Source organism: Phalacrocorax aristotelis, chromosome 1 (genome assembly GCF_949628215.1).
Source record: "Phalacrocorax aristotelis chromosome 1, bGulAri2.1, whole genome shotgun sequence".
Classification (NCBI taxonomy): Eukaryota; Metazoa; Chordata; class Aves; order Suliformes; family Phalacrocoracidae; genus Phalacrocorax; species Phalacrocorax aristotelis.
The window spans coordinates 86,779,676-86,806,494 of NC_134276.1; the positions used below are offsets into that span (position 1 = coordinate 86,779,676).

Below are 26,819 nucleotides of genomic sequence, written 5' to 3' on the forward strand. Positions count from 1 at the left end.
GCAGAAGGTGCTCAGTTTGGAAAACAAGTTTTAATTATAAAATACACTTTACAAATTGCAATTCTGGATGTAATTGTCTTTCTTTCATACAAGCTTTAAGCCCTAATTATAAATCCTTATATAGGGCTACATTTCAGAACACAAGTTATAGCTAAATATTTACCTTGGTTTCCATCGTGGTGATCTTGATCTAGATCTTGTCATCTTCTCTCACGTGTTTGAGTTTCTTGAAGCTGTAAAAATGATACAATTTACTAGTCTGGTAACAGAATCACACTACAAATTGCAACAGGGACAGTTGTTTTTAACAAGTGTAGTACTAGATTATTCAAGGATGGGGTGAGGCATATTCTTAGGATGTTTTACTTTTACCTTGAATTCCCATTTTAAGGCAAGTAACTTTTTTCCTAATTGCTGATCTTAGAACACAGCTTATTTTCTTTATAAAGACTTGAATATTTGACCATTGCTCATTTTTTCTCTCCATTTTGCAATGCTGTCTATTCACTCTGTTTTTAAATGTTAATAATCTCACAAGCAAGTTGCAGAGACTGAAAAAAAATTCTGTAATTGTTAGTATGGATTGAATGCTATAGATGATAGAGGAGAGAGAACCAGCTTTAAAGTCAGGTCTATGAAGAAAAGTTGTTTTGCATTGAGTTATATACCTTGTGAACCTCATATATCCTAAACTTCAAATTTGTAAAATACACTGATATTTTTACATGGTTACAGACCTCCTGTAAGCTTTAACTGCTCCATCAACTCTTAACTGCTGTATCATCACACACTTCATCCAAATAAGACCATGTACAAAAGATCACTTTTGATTTTTATACTTAACTTGTTAATAACCTACTACCTAGACACATATTTAAATATACAATGGATGCACTATGACAGAAAGCACTGCTCCTGAATCCTGGAAGTGGCTGTGGGCATCCCTTCTCAAAAGCTATGGAAGTATGAGAAAAATATCAATGGAATCTACCCTTCTCGTTCTTCTTTGCAAAAAGATACGAGAAACTTGGAAAACAAGTGATGAAAGGATATACAAACTCACCAGTAATGTGACTGGTGAATAAGAATGGAATGATTATTCATTATTTAGCAAACACAAGGATTAAAGCAGAGTAAAATTATCAGGTAACTGGTTAAAAGTTGGAATTTGGACCACATACCCATGACTACAGGTCCTAATTACCACAAGATGCTGTGAAGGCCAGAAATATAAATAGATACAAAAACAGATACATCAACAGCTCTGGAATTAATGAACAACCAGTCACTTGAAACTGGAAGAATACGCCCACGTCAATGTCACTCTATACATGCTCTGGTATTTTCTGTAGGTATGTGCTCACAGACACTCATGGAGACAGAAAACTAGTCTGGACTGGCAAGGCATGGCATTTTTGACACTCCCAGTGCTCAAAGCATTTCTTTAACTAAGTCTTTTACCTGACCAACTAAAATTGACAGGGGAGAAAAAACCAGCAAGCTTTAAGGCACATAAGAAGCCTGGAGAAGTAGTGTGCACTCACGTGCCTGACCCAGTGCCTCGCCTCCCCCAAACCACTAATTGGTAAAATAAAATACAACCCCTTGCTATATCTGATTTTTTTGTATGATTAACTCATGACTACAACAGAAGTATCTTAGAGGAGAACATGCAGCATACTTCTGATGCCTACCACCCCAGGTGGACATTAGACAAGCCATCTACTACATTTCAGAGTGAGTCTGGAAACACTCACTTCCAGCTCATTAAGTTCCACCCTAAGCTAACCGGGCAATTATTTCCAAGATGCAGCAATAGCTTAGTGCTGGAGAAAACCCTCTTGAATTTCTTTTTTAAAATCTCAGAAGTCTCCTGTTTACCATGAGAGTATTTGCTCCACAACTAATCTTTCCATATGACAAAGCATGAAGTCGTAAGAAGTATTGCAAGGGATAGTGAAGGGGAGGAAAAAAAAAGGGTACCCCAAAGACAACATATTTGTTCCCTGAACTTTCAAATATGAAGTATGAAGTTAGCATTGCCTCTTAGATCCTATATAAGGCATATTCTGAAGACTGCATAGCATGAATTAGCTTCAGGCCCTTTGCTTATTCAAAGATCATACTAGCCAAAGTTACATACAATGCTCCAATGACAGTACTCATAATAATATTGTGAACAATACACTTTCTTATTCCTCACCCATAAAAACATAACTTAAACTGCACAGTATTTCAGAAACAAAAACCACATGCTGGCTAACACATGTCAAAGAAAGAGGTGCATGTCCCACAAGTTTCAAAGATTCACTACTACACTCTCATCTTGTCAACTTTAAAAAGTGACTGTTTTATTCGCAATTCAAATCCTTTCTTTCTATCTTCCCTTCAGTTCTGAATTTTATCTTTCGTTTTCAAGCAAGTATGAAACACCAAAAAGGCCAAAGTATCATAAAACCCTACCCAACCATCATACAGAACCCGATATGCCAGGATCTCTCATCGCAGGCCGAATGAGCTAGAAACTGAACATAGATAACCAGATGTCTTATTCTTTTGAGACTGGCTAAACAATCGTACTAAAAGCGTGGGAAGGACTGTGACAGCATGTCCTAGATCTTGCCTTAGGATAAAGAGGACTAGTGTAATTTCCAGTGAAGACACTCCTTTTGTTTAGCAGAAAGAAAGTGTTCATTTATTTCAATGCGCCTCCTAAAAAGTGACCCGTGCAATATGATTTCCACACAGCGAGATTCAAGATGCAATATGTAGCATACAACAGCAGCAGACACTCGACCCCAACCAAGACTCCCAGTTGAACACCAGAATCACAATTCAATCTATATAGAATTTATAAGCACATTGCTAAATTCAGGTTTAAATCATCTCACCTAGACCAGCAATATGGTTCTACACCAAAAGCAAGCTTTTCATAGGATGGTCCTGAGTAGCAAGCCTGTCTATAGCAGAATCACTTGAATCAAGTGAAGGCCCTACAGTTCCTGAGCCAGCCGTCCAGGTGTGCTTCTGAAAGGCCAGGTCACATTGGAGCAGAAATGCCAGGACCTGCAATGTTCTGGGTTTTGAATTTCACCAAGTCCCCCTGCTGTACTTTGTGGGATGCTGTCAGTATGAAAACATGAAGAACTTTTTTTTTTAAACTAGGAAGGAATATTATTAGGTTCATCATGCTGCTTCTGTTTGTCATGTCACAACAGTAAGTGACTCGCTGGAGGAATTATCAATATTTTCTTTTATTTTCTTTTCCTTGACTTTTGGAATTGAAATCAGACAACTTGCCTCTCAGGAGAAACAGCCTCAAGCCTGCTGCCAGCTCTCCTTTGACTCCACCCTTGAGAGATCAGTGCTTTGACAAGTACAAAATTCTTGTAGCATCTATCTACTACGGACCTGAAAGGAGCACCTTGAAAGAAGTAACTAAAAAACAACCAGAAATTGTATGGGATTGGCCAGCCTGAACACACTATCTTTCAGAAAGGCTATCGGTTTTTAACAACTTGCTCTCCTGAACAGAACAATCTTCAATCTCCTTTATTTACCAGAGGGGAACCGGAGCTCTTCCTAATGCAAACAGCCCCACACCAGCAAGCCCCAAATACGTAAGACCTCTTCTGTCTGTGCTCTATCTGCGAGAAGTAGTTAACTCTCCTGTAAAAGCAAACCATAAATACGTGGACTGCTTTACATGCCTTTTGGGTGCCTTCCAGCATCTACAACAAAGATGATGCCACGCAGAAAATGCAAAGGGCAGGCCAATAGTAGTAGTGCTCACTATCAAGGAGGTGCTTTTCAATTGCCATTTCACCTGTAGGGAAGGGAGATGTCATTCCTCACCTCTTTGTAAAGGATTTCCCAACTGCCATTGCCACTACCTCCCAAATCTTTTAAGGGAGGAAGAGCTAAGCAAGTCTTTCATAGGTTGGGTCACACAGCAGATGGGAAGACAGACACTGACCCTCACTGCAAAAAACTACACAGCTCACTATTCCCTTGCTCTGCCCAAAAAGATAAGGAGCAGCTGCAAGCTTTTCATCTGACTGTCGCCTTGATAGGAATCAGCCTGAGGTTGTGAGGGAGACACCAGAGCAAGTATTGCTGCAGTGTCTGTCAAGAAGGAAAAACCAGGAATTGAGAGTCTCAGCACCAAGACAGCCAAGTATTTGACAGAAATACAATCAAATTAAAAGCTCAGCTGCAATCCAGACTTAAAAAAAAAAAAAAATAGAAGTAAACACCTTGAAGCCTGCAATAGAGAAAGCCATTTATCCTAGCCTTAAATGAAGAGAGTAGAACTGGCAACTTTTCTAGTAGGTAAGTTTTAATACCTGATTCAAAGGCTGTCCCATGCGGCTCCCACCCCAGCCATTGTCCAAGCAGGACACAAGCCTGGCACGTTCTTGCCCATTCAGCTGCCAAGCAAATCTTATTGCCTCCCACAGCAAATTCCCAGGGAAGAACGTAGAGCAGAGAAACATCTCCCAGCAGACCGGCCTGAACGTTTCTAAACTGCAACAGGACTTCACATTTCCTAAAGCCAATGCCTCCCAGACTGACTTGGGTACCATCATCACCAGCAGAGGCTCCCAGTGCTGCGCTAGGCCATGCATACACTCATTTCTCCGATTTTTCTACTAAACACCTTCAAACTCAAAATCACAGCTCCTAGTTGGCACCTTCATCCACCACCCCCAAACCTGCGGGGGCTGGGGGAAGGATGTCATGAAGCGTGTGGCACAGCCCTGCCCCACGCTCCAGCGCCATTGCCCCAGCACCAGAGAGGTGCCAGGAGCTGAGGTAGTTCTGCCAGCACATGGAGGTGACTCCCAACTCGAGGCACACTGCCTTAGGGCAGGACATATGTACAGGTTTGAAAACTATGAGCTAGAACGTCTGTCTAACTCAAGGACACACACCCCACAGCCAAGGCAAAAGAAAATGAGCTCAGGGATTTCTAACCCATTTCATCTTTTGGACACCACAGCAGGTAACAGATCAATGCAAATGACCAAGATCCAAATTTACATCCTCCGTTTCCTCACCACTCTCCAATATTCCACGAGTGCTCTTTTTGATTACAGATCCATTCTACCAGGCTTTTGTCACTCTCAGAGCACCTTCCACATCTCCAAGGTTATGCTTTGAGTCTCCAAAGTATTTTGTAGCAGGTCTGGCAGCACCCTCGGACCACTGCAGCTCCAGTTACACTGGCAGCACAGCCCGGAGATGACAAAGCTATTCCCTTATTCCCTTTTTTCCCCCCCCCCACCCTTCTTCCCCTTTCCTTCTCTCACTTTTTATCCCATGCTGTGTTTACCAAACTTCCCGATCTGGCCCACAGCATCTCCCCAGGCAGCCGTGGCAGAGTGACTGGGAAGGGCGGTCAGTGATGGTGAGAGGCAGCACCACAAGCCCGCACCCCTCACGAATGTGCCACCATCCGAGCGAGGTGAGCTCCGACGCTCCAGTTGTCATGCTGAGAAATAGGGTCTCCCTGGCATGAGGAGCACCACTGTGGCCTCATGAAACTGCAGCCACTGCAGCTTCAGAGAACTTTTTGTACTCCTCTGCATTAACCTTTTTCTTTGGCACAAGCTGGGGAAGGCAGGCTTTACACAGGTTGTATCCCAATACTGAGGATCACTAACAGACAGCCAGGCCTCAGGCCAGCAAGGCAACCATCCCATGCAGGGGCAGCACGTGGGCATCACTCTCCCCTGCTTGCTACATGGGATATCTATATTTATATATATAAATAAAAAAATATTATTCCCTCTTACACTCCCAGGAGGATGAAGACCTATTACAGAAAGCACAGGCCTAGCTGAAGCACACAGTATTTCTTAATAGACAACTATATAAATTTTAAGCAATTCCTTGGGGTACACAGAAAGTATTCCCCTGCCCCTACATATTTGAGCAAGAGAATAAAAATAACTGAGCAGATCTACTGAGCATGTAACTTAAGCTCAGTGTGCTCTCGTTTAAAATGAACCCATTTAATGACACTAATTAGCAGGCGATGCCTCACCTATGCAGAAAAACAGATTACAATGCCAACTTGGAAAGACTGAGCACGATAAATCTGTATCACATAATAATTCAGGTATTTCACTCTCAAACTTTTTTTTTTTTTACACAAAGAAAGCACAACATATTGGCTAGCCATTTCTATAACACATTCAATTAGAGGCCTTTATCACATGTCTATTATAGAGCCTTCAATGTCACAGCACCATCCCCAGCCACTTCTGCCTTTCTGTTAAATTCATTCCTGTCATAGTCCTAGCGACAAACCACAACAACTTCCTGCCTAGTGACAGCTCTCCAACATGTACAAACCATAATGGAGGCCTTTGCTTTTTCACCTTAAGTCGCAAAACCAGCGGAAAACCAAAAGAAACCCCTTATTTATTCAGGATGGGCAATGCCACACAGCAGCGCTGCCAGGAGGCCGGGAAGTCCCGGCTGCCTTCCCCAGGCACACCGGAGAAATGAGCCCTTGCTAGAAGACTCCCAGCATGTTTCCTCCCTTCCCCACAGACAGCGAGTGCCTGCTGCCACCTGAGAGGAAAAGCAAACCTAACTGCGTGCAACCACATCGATTGCCAGCTTGCTGCGACACCAACCCAGCCTATGTTACCTCCTGACAAGTGAACACCCACAAGGCAAGACTGCACCGATATCAAGCCCATCTCGTCACAGCACAGGCGGAAGAAGAGTTGGTTTGATCACTCTTACAAAAGCAGTGGCAGAAATACCAGTTATTTTGCTGAAGGCAGATGTGGAGGAGTGCATGGACACCCATTAAGACAGACAGCTGTTTATCGGGATAACAGGGTGTGCCTCTGAAGGAAGTTAATTAATTTCAGCTCACCTCATCAACACCAATATTAAAAACAAAAATCTCCAGAAAAATCCTCATAGCTTCTGATTAGTCCTTCAGAGTGGAAAGATGAAAACAAGGGAAAGACTTAGTCATCCATGTTCTCTGCCCCTCTCTGCCCAGCCCCGTGTCTCACGGCCCACCACAACGTGGCTTCCGTCACCAGAGATCCTTCCATGCCTTTTACATATTTCTTCACCTCCCATCCTGGCATCCTCTTCCATGCTCTTCCTCCAGCCATCCACACCCAGCAAAACTTTCACAAAAGACTCACTTTTCCTTCAGGCCCGCAAACACACAAGGTAAACAGGTAATTAAAATCTCCCAGCAATTTGAGTGGCCTTTGTTTTAAACCCTTGTAATTCAGGAACGTAAACCATATTTACAAGTGACTTCGGGCATTTAAGAATTGCAACAAAAATTAGGTGTTACTGTTCTGGATGGAGTTGAGCCAGGCAAGGAGACTGAAACCACTGATTCCTCCTGAGACGTTACTGCCCCCTCAGACGTGTATGAGTAATTGTGCATAATCAACTAAACCAACAGAAGAAGTATCAGAAAGCACAGATTTGGTCACATCAGCAGCAATTCATCGTGCTTTGGTTTGGCTCAATCCTGAAAATATATTAAGCTAAACCAAAGGCACACTAGAATGAAGACGTGACTCCTACAAAAAAACATGTACTGCTTTAAATTGTTACCAACACACCAACTGGTGTAAATCCATGTGTGGCAACGTATAAATTATGAAGTTCAGGGGCTGCTAGTATTTATGCCTTGCTCACCTCTGAGGAAAACGCTGTCCTTAACGTAACACCAAGCAGGCAGCGACCTGGGCTCTGCCATGCCACTCGCCCAGCGGCTTCGCAGCAACACGGCTTTTCTGGAACCCTCAAGACGCGGGTTCTGGCAGGGCTGACAGCCCCACGGCGCCTCTGGCTGCCCCTGACCCCCTGCTTTGTTGCCAGCCCTCCCAAACCTCGCTGAACGCTTGAGCTACACCCACCGTACCGCAAAATGTACGCGCTCTGGTGCGCGCACACGCGGGGAGAGGCGGGCGAGGGGTGCCGCTGCTCCGGGCTACCCCGCCATCAGCAGATCCACGGTGGGTTCAGCAGAATCCCCGCAGCACGCGCCGCCGCCGGCCAAACCAGCACCTCCCGGGGCCGGGCGGGGAAGGAGAGCGGCGCCTCCCACCCGCCGCCCCCGGGCCGGGCCGGGCCGGGCAGGCCGGCGGGCCCTGCTCCCACGGGCGCGGAGCGGGGGACGGTGGCGCTTCGCGCAGCCCGGCTCGCCGGAGCCCCCCGGGGCCCGGCCCGGCCCAGCCCGCTCCTTCCCGGCCGCTGGGGCCGGGTATCGGGCCCGTCCGGCACCGGGCGCGCAGGCGGTGCTGGCGGGGACAATGACCGCGTCGCCGCCGCCCCCAAGCGCCCGGCTCCCGCTCCACGGGCCGGGCTCCCCCCTCACGCCGAGCCTACCCAGGCCCCACCGAGGCCGTGGGACCGCCCGGGCCGCCGCCAGCCCCCCCACTCACCGCCAGCGGGGCCGCTTCCGGAGCCACTGCCGCTGCCTCCCGCCGCTCCTCCGGCCACAGCCGCTGCCTCCCGCCGCTCCGCCCCAAGCAGGTGCCCGGCGAGGGGGCGGGGCGGGTCCCGGCGGGGCCGCGCCGGCCGCAGCTGCTCCCCACAGGCGCGGCGAAGAGAAAGGGCGGTCGGAGGGCGGGCGCCCCGGAAGAGGAGGGGCTGGCGGGCGGGCGGGCTGCTGGGTCGCCGGCCTCTCGCCCTGGTGCCGCCTGCCCCGCAGCCGCTCTGCGGCTGCCCGGGTCGGGCGCTGTTGGGAGGGCACAACAAGCCCAGGCAACGCTACAGGCTTGGGGAGGAGTGGCTGGAGAGCTGCCCAACAGAGAAGGACCTGGGGGTGTTGGTCGACAGCCGCCTGAACAGGAGCCAGCAGTGTGCCCAGGTGGCCAAGGCGGCCAACAGCATCCTGGCTTGTATCAGGAATAGTGTGGCCAGCAGGAGCAGGGAGGTGATCGTGCCCCTGTGCTCGGCACTGGTGAGGCCACACCTCAAATACTGTGTGCAGTTTTGGGCCCCTCACTGCAAGAAGGACATTGAGTTGCTGGAGGGTGTCCAGAGAAGGGCAGCGAAGCTGGTGAAGGGTCTGGAGCACGAGTCTTACGAGGAGCAGCTGAGGGAGCTGGGGTTGTTTAGTCTGGAGAAGAGGAGGCTGAGGGGAGACCTTATTGCTCTCTTCAACTACCTGAAAGGAGGCTGTAGCGAGGTGGGGATCGGTCTCTTCTCCCAAGTAACAAGTGATAGGACAAGAGGAAATGGCCTCAAGCTGCATCAGGGGAGGTTTAGATTGGATATTAGGAAAAATTTCTTTACTGAAGGAGTGGTCAGGCGTTGGAACAGGCTGCCCAGAGAGCTGGTAGAGTCACCATCCCTGGAGGTGTTTAAAAAAGGTGGAGACATGGCAATTCAGGGCATGGTTTAGGAGACATGGTGGTGTTGGGTTGATGGTTGGACTCGATCCTAGAAGTCTTTTCCAACCTCTATGATTCTATGGGGAGGTGCCAGGCAGCTCCATGCCAGCTGCTCATTCCCAGTGGTGGCAGCAGCATGGAGAGGACAGGGTGCCTCGGCCCTTCCTGGTGTGGGTACTCAAGAGCTCTGAGGAGCCCCTCACTTGCAAAGCCCTGTGAAAAGCAGCCCCATCCCATGACACTTCCCACCCAGGCTGCCTTTCCCACCAGCCCCACAGGGTGGCTGCCAGGTCTGGAATGGGGCCAAGGGCGGCAGGAGTAGGGCAGGCCTGGTGGAGCGCTGGGGTTGGCAGGGAGGTGCTGGGGGTCCCAGCCCTCTTGCTGCCTCAGCCACAGCAAGGTGGGTTGGGCAGGAAAGGCTTGGCCAAAGGCCTCCCAAGGCTGTTGGGGTCAGACTCGAGGATCAGAGGCCCCAGTGCTGCCCACCAGCCCACCGGTAACAGGGCCAGGGCTTGCTTGTGACGGGATGTCCCTGCCAGCCTCAGACTGAATCTGGCAAGGCTTCAGTGTTTTTTTCCAAGGCTTTCCAGGTTCCCGGAGTGCCCGTCTTAGTGTGTGCTGCAGCTCCTGCCTACCCTGGGAGACAGACTCCATCCCAGCAGCTGGAATCCTCTCCTTTTAGGCTGCTGGGATGCACTCACTTGTCATTCATGGTACCTGGCAGGCCTAACAGGTTTGGCATTTGAGTGAGTTTCTTCAGGAGGCATAAACAGCAGGAGCACACACCGACACATACTGAAGCCCTTTTGAAAGAGAGTATCTTTTTATGGTAGAAAACCGCCAAGAAATAGATTTCAAGATCATGCAATGCCATATGTAAAAGGAGACGCTGATGCTATCCAGATTACATTAGGCATCCAAGGTTGTTGGTCAAGCGTCATGAATACTAGTTTGGTGCATTGCCAGATCAAGTCATTAATATAAACTTGATTCAGATCAGATGCAGACACACACTTTTGTTTTAGCCCAAGCACAGAATTTATGTTGGGTTTGTATTTTTACCGGAGCTGCAGGAAGATGGGTGATACCTGATATGGCATCATTACAGCAACACAGGCAGATGATATCTGATCTGGTGTAAAGCTTGCCAAAATCAAGTTAGCCTGTCAACACTTTTTTTCAAATAAATTCATTTAAGTCCAAAAAGGAGCCAGAGTCAGCATTCTGTGTTACCTAGTCTTGACATGGCTCAGAGCCATAGCACAATGCTTACTCTTTCGTCAAACCTTGGCTGAACAGGGTGAAGTAAGATGTTTATATTCACTGGATAAAGAGTGGAGAGGAAGGGTTACCTACTGTTGGCTACTTCAAAGAGGTGATCTCAGTTCCCTTACATTCCCTGTACCAGCATGGGCTACCGACTTTGGCTTTCCTTTGGACTTTTAGCTGCTGGCATCTTCTTGCCGTCCTTTATAGGACCAATCTTCTAGCAGAGCATTGTCTTCTGATCTCCATCTTCCCAACCTTGGCAGAGTTGCCGTAGGTGGGACTGAGGGATCCCTCTTCACAGCTATAAATCTGGTTGCTGTCTTTGACTGTCTGTAGGATCCTGCTCAGTTCCTTAGCCCTTTTTAGTCTATTCCAAACACGAGGAACCCTGTATGATTGCCATATAAAATAATTTCCTGCGCCTTCACCAAAACACTTGGACATTTTCATGACAGAAACGTATAGAAGTGTAAGATTACTTTTAAATTTAGTAGTAGTGTCCTCCCAGTCACAAGGGACTGCAAAAGATTTACTGAACTATCCGGCATAGAAATACAGCGGCAAGCTGCACTAAACAATGTTTGCGTCCTCTTCGCCATGTTGACATTTTTGTTAACAGGAGCTCAGAGTGCAAACTGGGTAGAGTGAGCTTTAGATTGAGCAAGCGAGACCAAAGTGGGCAGATGCCATTAATCTGCACTTTCCCGAAGAAACCTCGGCCAGCCTGGGGGGTTCAACCAGAAGATGCATTGTACAGGATTGGGATACCTCTTACAATACACAGGATAATCGCTGCATAGGCAGCTACGGCTTGATTTGCAAGCCTAGGAAAGTCAAACTAGCAGAAAAAGAAAAGATTTGGGTTTATTCCCTGCTTCATCTGGTGTAGTGGTCAGACACCTCACTTAAAGCAAAAACCGGTCCAAAGAAGTAACTATGGACGACCCACCCCTGTGTGCGTATAATAAACTTCTACATTACATAAACTAAATTATTAAGGTTTGTTATTAATCTTTTTATTTGAATTCTCCTCTGGTGCTCTTGATCCAATATACATTTATCCGGATGGATAGCATTAAGTAAGTACACAAGGGTCTCAATGGTTGGGACTGTATAGTCTAACAAAACAAGAACTTAAACACACTTTACAAATTAGATTAATATTCAAAGCAGTGTCTATTAGTAGTTCCACAGCATCATTATTCTCCATCTCTAAATTTTGAAGGCTATTCTATTGCACAAGGCTTGGCAATTACTGCTTATTAAAGACTAATTATTTCAATCTATTTCCATGTTTTTTTTCTAATTAACTACCATCAGAATAGAGAATAGCTTTCATATTCCTTTAATGTTTAATTTAGTAAACATTTCCTTTGGAAAGAGCATGGCTGTGGTTTGCATGCTAAATACTTGGAAATGATGAATGGAAGTCACCTAGAATTCAAAGGCAGAAACTAGCCCTCGATAGCAGGCAGAGCCTGCGTATCTGTTCTTTCAAGGAGGCGTTTCATTTTTCCACATAAAACATTACTGTCAGAGCTGAACTTCGCTGAACCATATTATGGTTTGGGTTTGTTTTTTGTTTTAAAGTGGAAATAAGACTTGCCTTGATCCCTGGCAAGGTCAGGCACAGAAGCAGGCAGAGCAAGGGAGCCGGAGCTGTGCTGGGGAGCGTTGCCTGGGCTCTCCCGCACTGCCAGGCCCCCCGCCACAGCAGCCGCTGCTGAATGCCTGTTCTCCACCGAGGTGGATCAGGTAAATGAAGTCAAAAGCTCTTTGGAAGGAGCTTTTGGCTGTGGTCTCTGCAGACAGAGCCCATAGACGGTAATACTTAAAGGGGAAAAAGCATATCGGAGCAGTGAGAGAGGGTCTGGTGGAGTCAACATCTGCAAAGGCACGACCCACCATCGAGAACTGCTCTCCAAGCATAATCACAGTTTTACCAGCCAACCTCATAATACCTAAAGGGAAATGTTTTGTTTGTACTTTGCTCTCTTGCTATGCCACCTGATGAGACTTGCATGGCTTCATTAGCTTTGATCTCTGCTCTTGGAGGAGTTTCACTTTTCTGCCGCCACCTTCCGCTTCTCACCCACCCCTACCCCTTAGTGCATCCAGGTATATCTTCCTTTGAGTTGTATCAAAATACTTTCCCCAAAGCACAAAGTATGCCTCCTGTCTTGAAACGAGAATGAGCTGCCTAATTGTTTGCAGGCACACTACTCGTTTGCCTCTCCTAGTAAAAAAGATAGTATTTCTATCATTCAGTGGAACAAAATTAGCTAAACCTCCAAGTCCCCAGCAAAGGAGTGTCAGCTGTTTCTCTTACTTTATAGAAATGGAGATACTGGTGCTTAGGTCAATTCCTGGGGTTTTGTCAAAATAACTTCAAATCTGTGACACCTCATCCAGACAAGGACAGAATTTGGTCCAGAATAAGGCAAAAAACCCAAACTAGCTCAGCTTTAAGAACTTTCTTCATCAGCTTTCTGTAGAACTGCGATATTCTTTTCACTCCAGGCTCAGAGCAACAGATAACGATTCGCTCCTTAATTGAGGAAGTCGGTCCAACATTATTTAGCTTTGAAATTTAAGGAAAGCTGTAAAGTAATCATTTAATTAAAACCCAAAGGAACGTGCGAGGATGACTGACTGCATGATTTGGCTCTGATAGTATCACCAAACTGCTCTTTAAAGAGAGCCTTTAGCGAGGCTGGGCTCTCATGACGTAATGATGCCTGTATGTTTTATTTATGAGGTTTATCTTGACTCTCCTGTAACAACATGTGAAAACTGCGCCGTTGCCGCTAGGCGTGCAGCCCGTGTAAACTCAGTAGGATTTTGGCAATATACCAGTGAAAACAATCTCAGTGTATGAATTAACACCAATGTGTAACGTAAATACAGTAACAGGATTTTAAAAGCAAAGGCTTTGAACCGGGCTTATCGCCCAAAAGACCACAGCAGATGACACTGAGGAGGAAGGCAGAGGCGCTGAGAGGCTGCGTTTCTTTGCCTGTGCAAGAGCCGGGTCTTGGGAAGGTGACAGAAGGAGAGATTGCAATGAAAAAGCAGGATGAAAAGTCACGAGGAGGGATCAAATTTCAAAATGTCCAACTTCATGGGATGTTGTGGGCATGACTGATACTAATTTGCCTTAGGAATTTTAACAGGAATTACTTAGTAGTAAATATGTGCAAAATATCTTGGTGTTCTTCAGTAACTCTTACCTTCACCCATCCTGCTTCCCTTCCCTCATTCCATCAACTCATTTATTTGCTAAATCAGCCAGCAGTTTCATTTGCTAGGGGACACTTGGGTTTTTTCCCCCTAAAAACTGGCACTGACCCAAGAACACCAGCATAAATTAACCTTGCAAAAATGCAGATTAGAAACGCAAACGTTTTGTGCCAAAAGGAAAGAAACTCTGACCTGGTCTTCACCTGGGGAAGTTTTAGCCATTTCTGACCAGGATTATATTCACTGCCCGTGCCGGCGCTGTCTCACTGGTGTCCCTGATATGCTACTGCAGATAATCAGTCTCCGAAAGACTCCTTGGACTTTGTGTTTCTCTGCCAACTGTGGAGCAGGCAGTCTTGGTCCAGGAACTGAGAGAACAAACTCATTCCAGCAGGCAACCACCAGAATTTGTATTCTCTTGGATTTGTGTATTTGAACTGATAAGAGGTTTAAGAAAGGAAAAAGAAGAAAAAGGAAAGAGTGAGAAGTGTTCCTGAGATCTCATAGCAGGAAAATTGAGTCATTCCATAGAATTTATTGGTATAAACCCCCGTAGCTCTGCATGTTTAAGGCGCTGATAATGATACTTCAATTTGTCACTTGTATTTTAAAAGTTTTTCTGAAAAGGGACGTGGGAACATAACGTTAATGTGGTGTTACAGATATCGCCCTGATCCTGCTTGCTGTGCTGCTCATGTATTGAATTTGGTGACAGTGGCTGTTATTTCTAGAAAGAAATGAGGAAATACTGTCAGAGTAATTTCCCTGATTGGGAACATCTCTCACACCCATTAATTTTTCCCTCCAGCTATGTAATTTTAGGTTCTTGGGTCCATTCCTGTACAACGTCAATCACCTACAACTGCCGCTGACTTCCAGTTATTCCTTTCAGACACAGCGAGAAGATACGGGTGCTAACGCACCGCTTCTGGTTTGAGCTATTCATGCAACTATTTTAGAGATTTATTCTTAGAGCAAGGACTGCGTAGATCCTGCAGCACATTACTTACCCTTTCTTTCTAGTCCCTGAATCTCGCCGGTACCATAGTTGTTTTTTCTCTGGAAATCATTAAGGCTTGATTTCAGCAGGGACACACATCTATTTTTGTAAAGCTCCCAGGTGAACATCACGCACGTTTCCAGAACATTTAGTCTGATCCTTAAAATTGCAGCCCTCAAGTAATCATTGAACTCACTAGTTTCAAAGCCTTACTACCTCAGTCTTGAATCATTAGAAATATTATAAAATGTATTATTATACTTCGCTACTACAAGCTGGAGAACAAAACAAGGCAACTGAGAAGAAAACAAGTGTCAAAAATTATTCTGGTGGTCAAGAAACCATTTTCTTATACTTTATGTAATTATTTTAAAAGCTTAAACACCCTTTCTCTTAGTGTTTCTGCCTGCAATTTTAAGGGCTTTTGCACTTAACATGTTGCTTCAAGAGACAAGTTAAATTGGCTGACTGAGTGAATTGCATCACCTACTCTTCTGCTGTAGGAGATCATAAGGATGAGATAAATGATGGGATAAAAAAGTGGGGGAGAGGCAAAAGTTGTGTCTCATGGTGTTCTGTGCTGGAATTATTGCCACTAACAGCAATAACAGAAATGCATCTGAGTATCTTAAGGTTTTTATTACTTCCAAGTGTATGTGTTCTGGAGAGACTGAATGAATTTAAAATGTGTTTTTCTTAAGATTAAAAAGAAAATCCAGTCATAAAGACATTCTATTTGCCAGATTTTAGCAGAGTGGCCCAGCAGTAATAGATTTTCAGAATTTAATATTGATACTGAAAACCCAACATCCCCAAATGTCAGGTAACTGCCTTTTATGTGTACCTGCGCCCGCGTGCGCACACACACGCAGCACAGGTGAACAACCACTCTCCATGTTGTTTTTGGAGGCAACCAACATCTTGAACAACATTGTTCTAAAATAAGAGCAAACAAAGAGAGTTTTTCAGTCTCTACATGGTTCTTGCATAGGGAGGGAGAAGGGAGGAGCAAGGATGAAGTCCTGCAGGTCACTAAAGCAGGAGAAGGAGCAGTGTATCCCTGCCGATTCGTTTGTGCCGCTTGCAGGACAGCCTCCCCCTTGGGCAGGATATGGCCCATGACTTAGAGCAAACAAGAAATGGACCTCAAAAAGTAAATAGTCTTCAGCTCTTGAATATTCTACTATTCATATTTTAATACAGGGAAGGGACCACAGTTTAAACCTTTATGGGAAGGATATCTTGCAGCGCTGACCCGCCCAAGGTGTCCCGGGACCCTGGGCTCCTCCAACCAGCGGTGACTGATGCTGGAAAAGGCCACCGCACTACCTCGGGCACGTGGGGTTGTGGAGCAGGAAAGAACTGCAGTGCCACACTGCCGATGCCTGAAACACAAGTGGGGCGGCAGCAGGGGCACCTGAGCCGCGTACGCCGCGAGGCTGGGACGGTGGTGGTGGTGGTGAAGCAGGGAGAGGTGCTGCTGTCTTTATGAGAGGTGGCAGAGGGAAGATCCCCACCCCACCAGCTGGGGAAGCAGCCTGTGCGATTTCTGTTGCTTCTTCCGCATGTGTAATTACGGGAGAGAGGGGATGATGTTCCTCCCCTTCTAGCCCTTTCTTGCGAGATGAAAATGCAGCCTGGGGGTCCAGATCTGCCCCTCACTGATGCCATTTTGTTTTGAAATGTACCTGCTGGGGAGCCAGGAGGTCTCTGCTCAGGGCCTTTGCCACGGCCCGAGACAAGCTTTAGGTGTCATTTTCCAGGGCAACACCACAGAAAGTGCTGAACCTAATAAGAGAGCTACTGTAATGCCCAATTACCTCACACATATTTTTATGTATTAGAAACTTACTAATAGTTTACTACTTACTGAAAATAAATCTGGGAAAGAACAGTAGTAGTGTCCGATTCTTCTTGGTCTGTACAATCCTGTTTTGCAGATCACTTTACAAAAGTAATCTGAAAAAAACCCCATTCGTCCATTTATAAAAATCCACTCCAGGACTACTGCTCTACTCTTTCCCTTGCTTCTTCTCACAGCTTGATCCTCAAGTGCTTTACAGCCGAAAAGCTCTACCAAGGACTTGTATGAATCGCTAGAGATTCTTCACCACAGTTTCAAGACCACTGACAAAGCTCACCGCACAGACTTGAATCACAGCAGCAAACACTGGTATGGCATTGATACGAAGAAGTTACATCATCAAAAGCGAAAAGGCAGAAGCGATTTAACCCCTCGGCTAACAGCACTTGCTCCCGATATTCAGCCAAATTTGTAAAGTCACATTTGAAAGCAAATATGAAGGAAAATACGCAATAACTTTCTTCATGAATACTAACTTATCATGCTTCCTTTAATCTTAGTAAATAATTTGGTGGACAAGTCACGTGAATGATTCAAGGGTTACTAAAAGTGAGATGGACTGTCACCAGGGGAAGTATTTATATACTTCATAACAAAAGTAGATGCTGTCATTTTAAATTTTGACTGAGGTTATGATTTAAAAAAAAAAATAATAATTGTAGAACATTTCCCCCACACCTAGTTTTTCCCTAGTTTTCACTAGAAAACTAACAGCAGTTCCAGACTGGCCCCTTTCTAAGCAGCAGTATGTGCGTGTAGCTTGAAGAGAAGTTCAGCGTTTATGTTACGGGTACCCTTACAGAACAGCTCCTGCACACTCAACAGAACAGCGTCTACCGGCCACAACTTCCAAGTTTTCTTTTCCTTGCTTTCTTTGTCAAGTAATACCCCAGAGAGCAGAAGCTGGGGCTGCAAACTGGCTTGTATACCGTGACTAGCACCCTGGATGCCACAGTTTGGAAGCCCTCACCTTAAGGCTCTTCTGCCACCAGCCTGCATTCCGTCTATTGGCAAAACCTCAGAAAGAAAATTAGTATATGGCAAAGGAAACAATGGTGAAATATTTTGAGGCTCTGACAACCGCTCCTTCACTCAGTATTACACCCTCCTTCAGAAAACACCTCAGAACAAATTAACATACCTGTATTTTTAAATTAATAATATTTTTGCTGGGCGTAAAAAAAGCTAAGAAACAAGTTAGATTCATAAATGAAAATGTATTTCACCTTTATACATGCTATACAGGTCATGCAAATACAGAAATCTACAGGTTATACAATGACACCATAATAAAATATAATGTGACGTTTGTCAAACACAATGTATCACAGCAAAACAAACTGGTTTTGTTTGTTTATCATTTAGGAAATAAATGAAGGACTAATTTGGAAGACACAGTACCATGCTACAGCTTACTGCACAGTCAAAAGAAAGTATTTCTCTGAAGTATACTAAGATAAATAGAGCTGGATTGTTGTAGGTACGATTTCTTTATACATCGCACGTAATGTCATTAGTTACTTTCCCATTGCTGGCTTTAAAGAGCACAAGAATGGGGCTACAACTGAGCTCAAGCTACACTGTGAACTCCCTTGACATGTGGGAAAAAAACCCAAACAAAAGAGAGAAAAGAAACAACACAGCCCCCCCTCTCCCCTAAGTTTTCACTTCTTTTGTGTTAGTGTCCAAAGACAGTTGTATTTATAATTTAGTCTTGTAAGGAACCGGACAAATGTCCTCAAAGCCATATATGATCTAGCATAAAGTTATCATAGTTCACCAACAGAAATAAAGTTAACACTGTATGGCACGTAATGTCTAGACATTATACATCCTGATGTGAATTTTCCCACCTAGAGGGCTACAGAACGTTAACGGGGGCTAGCAGTGTGCCCCGTGCGTGTCAGCCTTCGTGTTTCCGCTGCTATATGCCCATATTGTTTTGCTGCTGACTAAATCTTGGTTTGTTGAGCTTCTAGGAAGACAAAATACTTCTCCATGTGATAGAAAGCCTGCTGGTATTAATCAAGTGTCTGCATCTTCAAAGATTAACATGTCATCTCACCCCCCGACCACTCACTCGGATCTACTATAGCTATACTATATATAATCTATTAAGGGATTATACTAGGCATTTTGCCAACTTTGTTTACAGGTGTTACACAAGTATGCTTTTAAACACATAGTCGATAGTCGCTCCCGGACTAATTAACATTAACCAGCAAGTGCCACTAGTGACTAAAAGTGTCAATATAACCATAAAGGGATAGGTCCCACACTCCACAGTCAGTAAGAAGGCTCTTTTGATTCCAGCAGTTGTATATTTTTCAAGCCTCTTCAGCTACTGTTTTGAATTATACACCTGCATGAAAGTTGCCAATAACTCCTTATTAAAGACAAAAAAAGATAGGCACAAAACTAAAGTACAGTGTATTATTTCATTTCAATGCACTGTGGGCAAACCTCATCATTATTTACAAGAAAAGATGCCTAAATGGATGTATAATAAAACTTATGGAAGAATTATTCCAAAATAAAATGCACAGGTAAAAATCAGTGAAGTGTTGAGATGAATTTTAAATTAAAAGAAGAAATAAGTGCTTTATTAGCAGGTAAAGCTCAAATTCTAATGCACACTCAGCCTTCCCTGAAACCATCAAGGCTCTAGTTCATTGGTTTACACCAAAAGCAGCCAGTTATTCAACATATTCCCTGGGAAGACAAAGTTATATTCAGCTCTGATTATTTGAAATCCAGTGTTCAAGGACTGCAGAAGCTTTTTCAAGTGATGAAGCTCATATTTTACTGCCAGTAGCATCACAGGGAATATATATCCTCCACAAATTGCTACCTCTGTCAATTAAAAAAGAGAAGAATATTAAGTCAGCAATGCAAGTTAGATGACCTCAGCTTTGTAACGTAGAATACAAACTTCAAAAAAATCGACTGTGGCATTGTACTTTGAAACTGTCACTCAAGCCTGCTAAGCTTTTTTCATATTTTGTTTCATAAAGTTTGCCGGCTTTCCAGGAGAAGTGATTCTACACTATGCTGCAAGTATTTACAGCAGCAGCAAAGAGCAAGCAGCAACAATAACAACTGTTTTCTAGGCTGGCCCCACTTTTGACTGTTTTCTTCATGCAAATAGGCTTTGAGAACTTGTAGGGAAGGTAGTAATGAAGAAAAAAAAGCAACTCTTCCCACTGTTTTCTGAACAGGTAAAGGAAATGCTTCCCTTTCCAGGACACTTTCAGTTGTTATGATGCGCTCAGTTTACATATGATGCCAATTTACAAAGAGCTGCAAATATGAAAGATTATGCTGAATTTAAATATCTAGGAGACCAGCCTTCTTTCTCTCTCCACTTATGCTGTTTACAACTGCTATATTTTTCGGGGAAGCTCATTAAGTAATCACAGCAATTTATCATACCTAATATGTTTATCACAATACTGTACCTTTATCTGTTCTGCTGAAAAGCGAGGTTGTCAACAGATAGAATTAAGTGTATTTTCCTGTCCTGGACTGTTAAATCCCTCAATCAAGTTTTTGTTACAGTCATCTAGGCTAATGGTATCGCTGGACATCTTGGAGTACGTAGCTTGGCCTGTGAAATCCAAGAGATCTTCAAGAGCCTTGGCATTACTCGTTCCATTTTGGTCCAAAGATACACCAGGCATGAGTTCATTCATGGGTGAATATTCAGGAATAGAGATAAGTTCTTCTTTTGAAACTGGGCTATAGAAAAGATACACAAAAGGAACATGCAGAGTAAGAGGTCTGTAACTTTTCATTGAGCAACAACCAAATTAATCTTCTGACTGTCCAAAAAGGCCAGCTGCAGCAGCAAGCCTTTACCTAGAATATGTCCCAGTCTGAACAAAAAGAGGTTACCCTGTTCAGGATGGAAGGTCATACTTAATCTATGTTCCTTAATCTTTAAGGTTTGTGGTAGCTGCGTGATGGCAACGCTCATCTCCTAAAAACACATTTCTGGTAGTTTACTGCCAACTCATTATTTCAGTCCCTGCACCATTCCTTGACTTAAAATGTTTATTGCATCTTGCAAATTATTGTCCTGACCCTGCAAACATTCACCTGAAGCCCTCACACTTCACAGCTTAAATAAAAAGTTATTTCTGGTGACCTTATAATATACTTCAGTCATTAAAAATACTGTAATTTAATTTAAGCGCTGCTACCAGCTGACACTTTGCCAAGACTGGTATGGCTACTGCATTTCAGTTTGGAGGAGAAAAGGCAGAGGAAGGGGAAGGGTTTCGCAAAGATTTCTAAAACTGTAAAGGAGTGGGCACAAGTTGGAACGGAGGAAGTTCCACTTAAACATGAGGAAAAACTCCTTTCCTGTGAGGGTGCCAGAGCAGGGGCACAGGCTGCCCAGGGAGGCTGTGGAGTCTCCTTCCCTGGAGACATTCAAAACCCGCCTGGACGCGTTCCTGTGTCCCTGCTCAAGCAGGGGGGTTGGATGAGGTGATCTTCAGAGGTCCTTTCCAATCCCTACCATTCTGTGGTGGATAAGTTGAGGGCAAAACTACAGTGCATCAAAAGTCCTGTAACACAAAACCTAGGGGGTGCCCAACGACACTAGTAAGAGACTGGATTTAACACAGATCAAAGAATATAATTCACCCAACGAGACTGTACTGGGGAACTTGCTGCCAGATGTGGTCCTGGGTGCAAATGTTATCAGCAGGTTGAAGAAGGAGTTGGATAAAGTTACGAGCAACAGGTCCATCAGTGGATGTTTCAAAGGGCAAGGCAGAGTTGTACCCTGTAACATCCCTAATGTAACACTGCTGTGTGATCCTGGATTGCAGAAAGCGGTGTGCTCAGGTGCTCTCCCTAACCAGTCTGTCTTATTGATACTCTCCAAGACCAAAAAATGGGCTAGATGGACTTCCGGTCTCTCCCCGTAGGGCATTTCTTATGTATTTATGCAGATTTACTAGAAATACTGAAACAGCATGGGATGTTAAGTTTGCTTGCTGACTAAGGAAGCACCATATAAAAATTCCATCTTTAAAATTCAGAGCCAGCTTTCTCATAGCAGCCTTAAGTTATCAACTTCTTTCCTGTAAGTCCTTCCGTCAAAATCCAACAGTATTTAATACACACAAAGTTATTTACTATTTCCATACATTTGTTCCTGTTAAGTACGTAAAATCTAAAGTAATTATTTTCTTTATGCTGTTTGCATGGAGGTTGAAAAGCTCATGCATCATAGCTATGCAGTCTTGACACAAAAAAAAAAGCGACATCTGACAATATCTACACAGTAGCTACTTTCACAGAACAATCTGAAAGGTTTGGGCAAACTTGGGATCCAGAAGTAAGGCCTGTAGAAGGGTTTCAGAGCCCTGCCCTCTGCCAAATATGAGAGAGTGAGATGAGGTTCTGTTGATTCTTGTCTGAAACAACCAATCTGCACCTTGACAGGAGTGGAGTACACCACAGCAGACACCTCAGCGCCACATTGTGGGGCAGGTGAGAAGTAAAGCAGGAAAGTATTAACAAATGGAACAGAAAACTTATTGTGTGTCTAACATGAATTCCACAATTTCTGTTGGTAGATACAGTCTGTACCTCACATCCATGGACTGAACCTCATCTGCTGAATCTTCCATGCTGTTGGATTTCCCATCAACAGCTTCCAGCTGAATAAGTCCTGGAACTGACTTTAGTCCATTAGCAACTACATCTTGGGAAGGGATTACAGAGGCAGCACTTTCTAAGCTTTTATTTTTCAGGCAGGTGGCCAATCCATTGATCTCTATAAAAAAAGGTTAGAAATTATGACCGTAGCAACTTCTTTATTTAAATAGTTCTTTAAAAAAAACAGGAATGCTTTAAAGTTATAGATCAAGTAGAACGAGAGACTGACAATGCAGTAGGACTCAGTTTTATATGTGACTCATCATGCTATCCTGTCAATCCTCTAAAATTACTCTTTTTGCTGTATCTTTTAAATTTGAGGAAAAAGGAAGAGAGTGTATTATCTTTTTTGTCAAGTACTAAAAGCCTTAGCCTGGGGAAGTAAACAAATACAGATAAATTCCATATATTTTTTTTCCTTTAATAATTCTTCAAATACATATGTCCTGGTTTCAGCTGGGATAGAGTTAAATTTCTTTGTAGTAGCTAGTATGGGGCTGTGTTTTGGATTTTTGCTGGAAACAGCGGTGATAACGTGGAGATGTTTTAGTTGTTGCTAAGTAGCGCTCACACTGGTCAAGGACTTGTTCAGCTCCCCGTGCTCTGCCGGGTGCACAAGAAGCTGGGAGGGGACACAGCTGGGACAGCTGACCCCAACTGGCCAATGGGATATTCCGTACCACATGACGTCATGCTCAGTATATAAAGCTGGGGAAGAAGAAGGAAGGGGGGACATTGGGTGTGATGGCATTTGTCTTCCCTAGTAACCGTTACACGTGATGGAGCCCTGCCTTCCTGGAGACGGCTGGGCACCTGCCTGCCCAGGGGAATTAGCGAATGAATTCCTTGTTTTGCTTTGCTTCCACGCACAGCTTTTGCTTTACCTATTAAACTGTCTTTACCTCAAACCATGAGTTACCTCACTTTTACTCTTCTGATTCTCTCCCCCGTCCCACCAGGGGGGAGTGAGCGAGCGGCTGCGGGGTGCTTGGTTGCTGACTGGGGCTAAACCATGACAACATATCCCTTTTTTCATCAAGTCAAATGAAGTATAAGATTTTATAAATATAAGAGCAATGCTATTACAAGCTTGCAAGCTTGGTTGTGTGCAATAATTTTCTCCTTCCAAAATTGGAAGGTAGATAGCAGCAACCAAATCTATTGGCAGACTGGAACTTCTCATTTACAGAAATGCTATGTCAGGTACTAAAATGGAGGAGAAACTTTCTTCTGCTTACACGGCAAAACAAAGCTGAGTTTGCAGTTTCTAACATTTGTCACTGATGCAAATGTAGCTGTAAAGATGAAAGCAAAGAACCTGTGATAATACACAGTGCTCTGTCTGAGATTATAAAAAACTCTAAAAAGAACTAACTGTGAAAACAGATCAGGAAAATGCAGTGATTTTTACCTGGCTGGTTGAGAACAAGGGCCTTTGGTTGCTTTTCCACATTCAAAGTTGATGGTACCTCCAGTTTTGGCTCTTCCTTCTGTAATTAAGTAATGAGTCAACTGTACTAGGCAAAGGATTTCATGGAACCTTCATGGAACTGACTGGACCTGAAACTTGTGAGACTGCCCGGGGCCACGGGGTAGCCACAGGTCAGTCACAGCAGGAGAGAATTTTTTTTTTTTCAACTTCAAAAGGAAAATATTCTCCAAAAGTAACTGAAGAAACAGTTTCTTTGGTAGAAAACATAGAAGTGAAAACTTGACTCTCTGTCACCCCCTAGCAGGACACAATTGCCTTGTTCTCAATCCTACATTCCTGGCAGGCTTAACGCAGAGAGCTCAGTAACTAATTCACAGGCTGGTACAAAGCAGGAGGAGAGACATCACAGCAGCAAACATTACAGCTCCAGCATCCAGGAACGGGCTCTTGCCACCTTGCTAGATAGTGAGGGAGGTAAGTCTGCAACAGTTGCATAAAACTGTCTCTGTAGCAGTGGCACAACAATAACCGTGACACAGCAACAGTCATTCTCAGTTTGAAATGCAACTAAAGTTTGGGTGTAGAGTGTAGTTAGGTATACATACTAACGTAGAACTACTCTAGAGTTTAATTTGCACATATGAGTTATAAGACAAGACAAAGAAAAACCCTGCAACCACACACTGTTTCATACCTTCATTTCTGGTGTTTCACTCCTCCTTGTTCTCTTCATTATTTCATCTATTCTCTAGAAATCAAAATAAATTGGAGGGTGAGAAGGCAGACAGACTATTTAACACAAGAGACTGATAAAGGAGAAAAAAGACAAAAAGAAAAACTTTTCTCTACCCTTGTGACCCTGCTTGTCTTGAAAAAGGGAGAATAAATCAGGAAAAAAAAAAATAATCAGAAGATAGAAGAGACCTGGGAGCTGGCTTTCACATCAGTCTCACAGAACACGACTTTCTGAGTAGATGCAACTTAGAGAAAAACATTTTATTACCAGGTGTTTGCAGTTATGAGTTGTGCTCAGCTCTGGAACAAGAAGTTTAAAACCAATAGCTATTATTTTCATTTAGTTGCTTCTCCAACTCTTTCCAAATAGCTCCTTTAAAATGGAGCTTTTTGGAATGGAAGAGTAACATGAAATATCCCAAGTTATTCTTGCTGGAGACGTGTAAGGCATTACCCTAAAATACCTTTTTTCTTCTTCTTCAGTCGTTAAAAAGCCCCCTCCCAGCGAACCTTGTCTCTTTGCACTACTGGTGAAAGGAAACTATTTCTGATTTAAAGACGCTTTGGTTTGGTATTCTAATCTGCAACTGCAACATGCGTCCAGCTCCATGGTAAACAATTAAAAACAACACACTGGAAAAACATATATGGAAAGACGACCTTTTATAACCAGACAGAGGTTCTGCAACTCTGCAGTTGTTCTCTCTTTCCTGCCACGAAGCTGTAGATAAAGCTAAGTTATGCAGCTCCAGCCATTTCCTTGTGCTGTAGTGGCCATACAGCCCTGCTGCCTCTGCATAATGCAACCAGAGACAAGCCAGGTGGGAGAAAACCTGTTTGTTAATCACATTAACTTTCTCAATTAATGACATGGAGCTTTTGTTGAGTAAGTTTTAAAACAAAGCCACTCATATTCCTCAACAGTGTGTGATGTCCTGGGTTGGGTGGCAGTAGACGTTTGCCTTGGCATGCCATTCCCTGTTTGTCTCAGGCATTTAACTTTGTGGGTAGAGGCTAATCCTGTGTTTGTTCAGTGCCTAGTAGAAAGTCGTTTGCCTTGCCTTAGGCAATTCCACTTCATTACAATTTTTGATGCCCACGTTGTTCCCCTAACATGCAAGTAGCAAATACTGAGGCCTAAATATCCATCTGTAATCCCTCCAGATTATTATTTCTAGATACTATTGGGTACTTCCTGGGTTATGTACTTAAACAAGAAATGAAATAATTATCTTAAGTGAGACGCAAATATCTACCTTCTTCCGCTCCAGTCTTTCTTGCTCAATTTGCTGCATGATTTGTTCCCTTTCAAGACGAAGTTGTTCAGCTGCCTCACGGGCTTTGATTTCTGCTTCTTCCCTCTAATCAAAATGTGTAACATATGAGAGGGCCATTATTATTTCAGGCAGATTACCAGATACTATTAAGTATTTATTTACATGTGTATATAAGTATATGTATACGTATATATGCATATAAAGTTCCACATTGGTGTTTGAGATGGTACCTGTTTCTCAAGTTTGGCTTGGAGCTCTTTTTCTTGCTTTTCTTTTAGCATTTGTTCTTCCTCAGCTCTTCTCCTGGCTTCCTCTTCGGCCTTTTTTCTAGCTGCTGCTTCTTCACGTTTTCTTTCCTCCTCCTTCTTACGAGCCTCTTCCTCTAGACGAAGTCTTTCTTCTTCTGCCTTTCTTTTCTGTTCTTCTCTTTCAAGCCTGCAAAAGATACAATAAGATTCATGCTGAAGTAGATGAAACCTTTTAAACATACTGTTATATGTATGGCACACAATCAGCAGTAACTGATAATATATGCATAGGCGCACATTTTCAGGAAAAATGCCGAGATGCAGCAGAGGTTGAGCGTATGCCCAGAATTCAGGTTGCTGTCAAACTTATATCCTAATCTTATTTTCACTTCCTAAAATATTTCCTAGAAATTATAATTTCCCTTGAAAAAAGGTGGCAAAGAAAACATTTCCATTCTCATTTCAACTAGAGCTTCAATAATAAAAACATCCCTCTTCCCCTGTACTTCACACCCAGAATGCTGCTCTCTACAAAGAAGCAAGTAGTTTTTTTCTTCGTTTCAGTCAAGATAAACAGATTGCGTAAGTAGCAGCAAACAAAGCCACAAAACACAGCGGTACGCTAGAAAGAGTGGGTCTAAATTCCACCTGTGTTGTTCCCTGGCCCACTCAGGCACATCATGTTCCTC

At 43.9% G+C, this 26,819-nt stretch overlaps 2 protein-coding genes across 9 annotated transcripts in view; both read right to left on the reverse strand.

Moving 5' to 3' along the window:
* BCLAF3 (BCLAF1 and THRAP3 family member 3) overlaps positions 1 to 8,589 on the reverse strand; it is a 35,250-nt gene extending 26,661 nt beyond the window's left edge. For both annotated transcript variants that reach the window (XR_012661105.1, XM_075096593.1), the window contains exons 1-2: positions 8,439 to 8,589; positions 164 to 233 (exon numbers count right to left, since the gene is read on the reverse strand). Coding sequence is in view for 1 of the 2 variants with exons in the window: in XM_075096593.1 (XP_074952694.1) it covers positions 164 to 204 (41 nt within the window). In the remaining variant the exon portion in view is untranslated. The remainder of the gene's footprint in view (positions 1 to 163; positions 234 to 8,438) is intronic.
* A 9,373-nt stretch (positions 8,590 to 17,962) lies between these two features.
* MAP7D2 (MAP7 domain containing 2) overlaps positions 17,963 to 26,819 on the reverse strand; it is an 87,534-nt gene continuing 78,677 nt past the window's right edge. For all 7 annotated transcript variants that reach the window (XM_075096683.1, XM_075096692.1, XM_075096662.1 and 4 more), the window contains 7 exons: positions 26,113 to 26,317; positions 25,862 to 25,966; positions 24,565 to 24,618; positions 23,850 to 23,928; positions 22,370 to 22,556; positions 20,224 to 20,503; positions 17,963 to 19,618 (listed from right to left, as the gene is read on the reverse strand). In XM_075096683.1, coding sequence (XP_074952784.1) covers positions 20,254 to 20,503; positions 22,370 to 22,556; positions 23,850 to 23,928; positions 24,565 to 24,618; positions 25,862 to 25,966; positions 26,113 to 26,317 — 880 coding nt within the window. In that variant the 3' untranslated portion in view covers positions 17,963 to 19,618; positions 20,224 to 20,253. The remainder of the gene's footprint in view (positions 19,619 to 20,223; positions 20,504 to 22,369; positions 22,557 to 23,849; positions 23,929 to 24,564; positions 24,619 to 25,861; positions 25,967 to 26,112; positions 26,318 to 26,819) is intronic.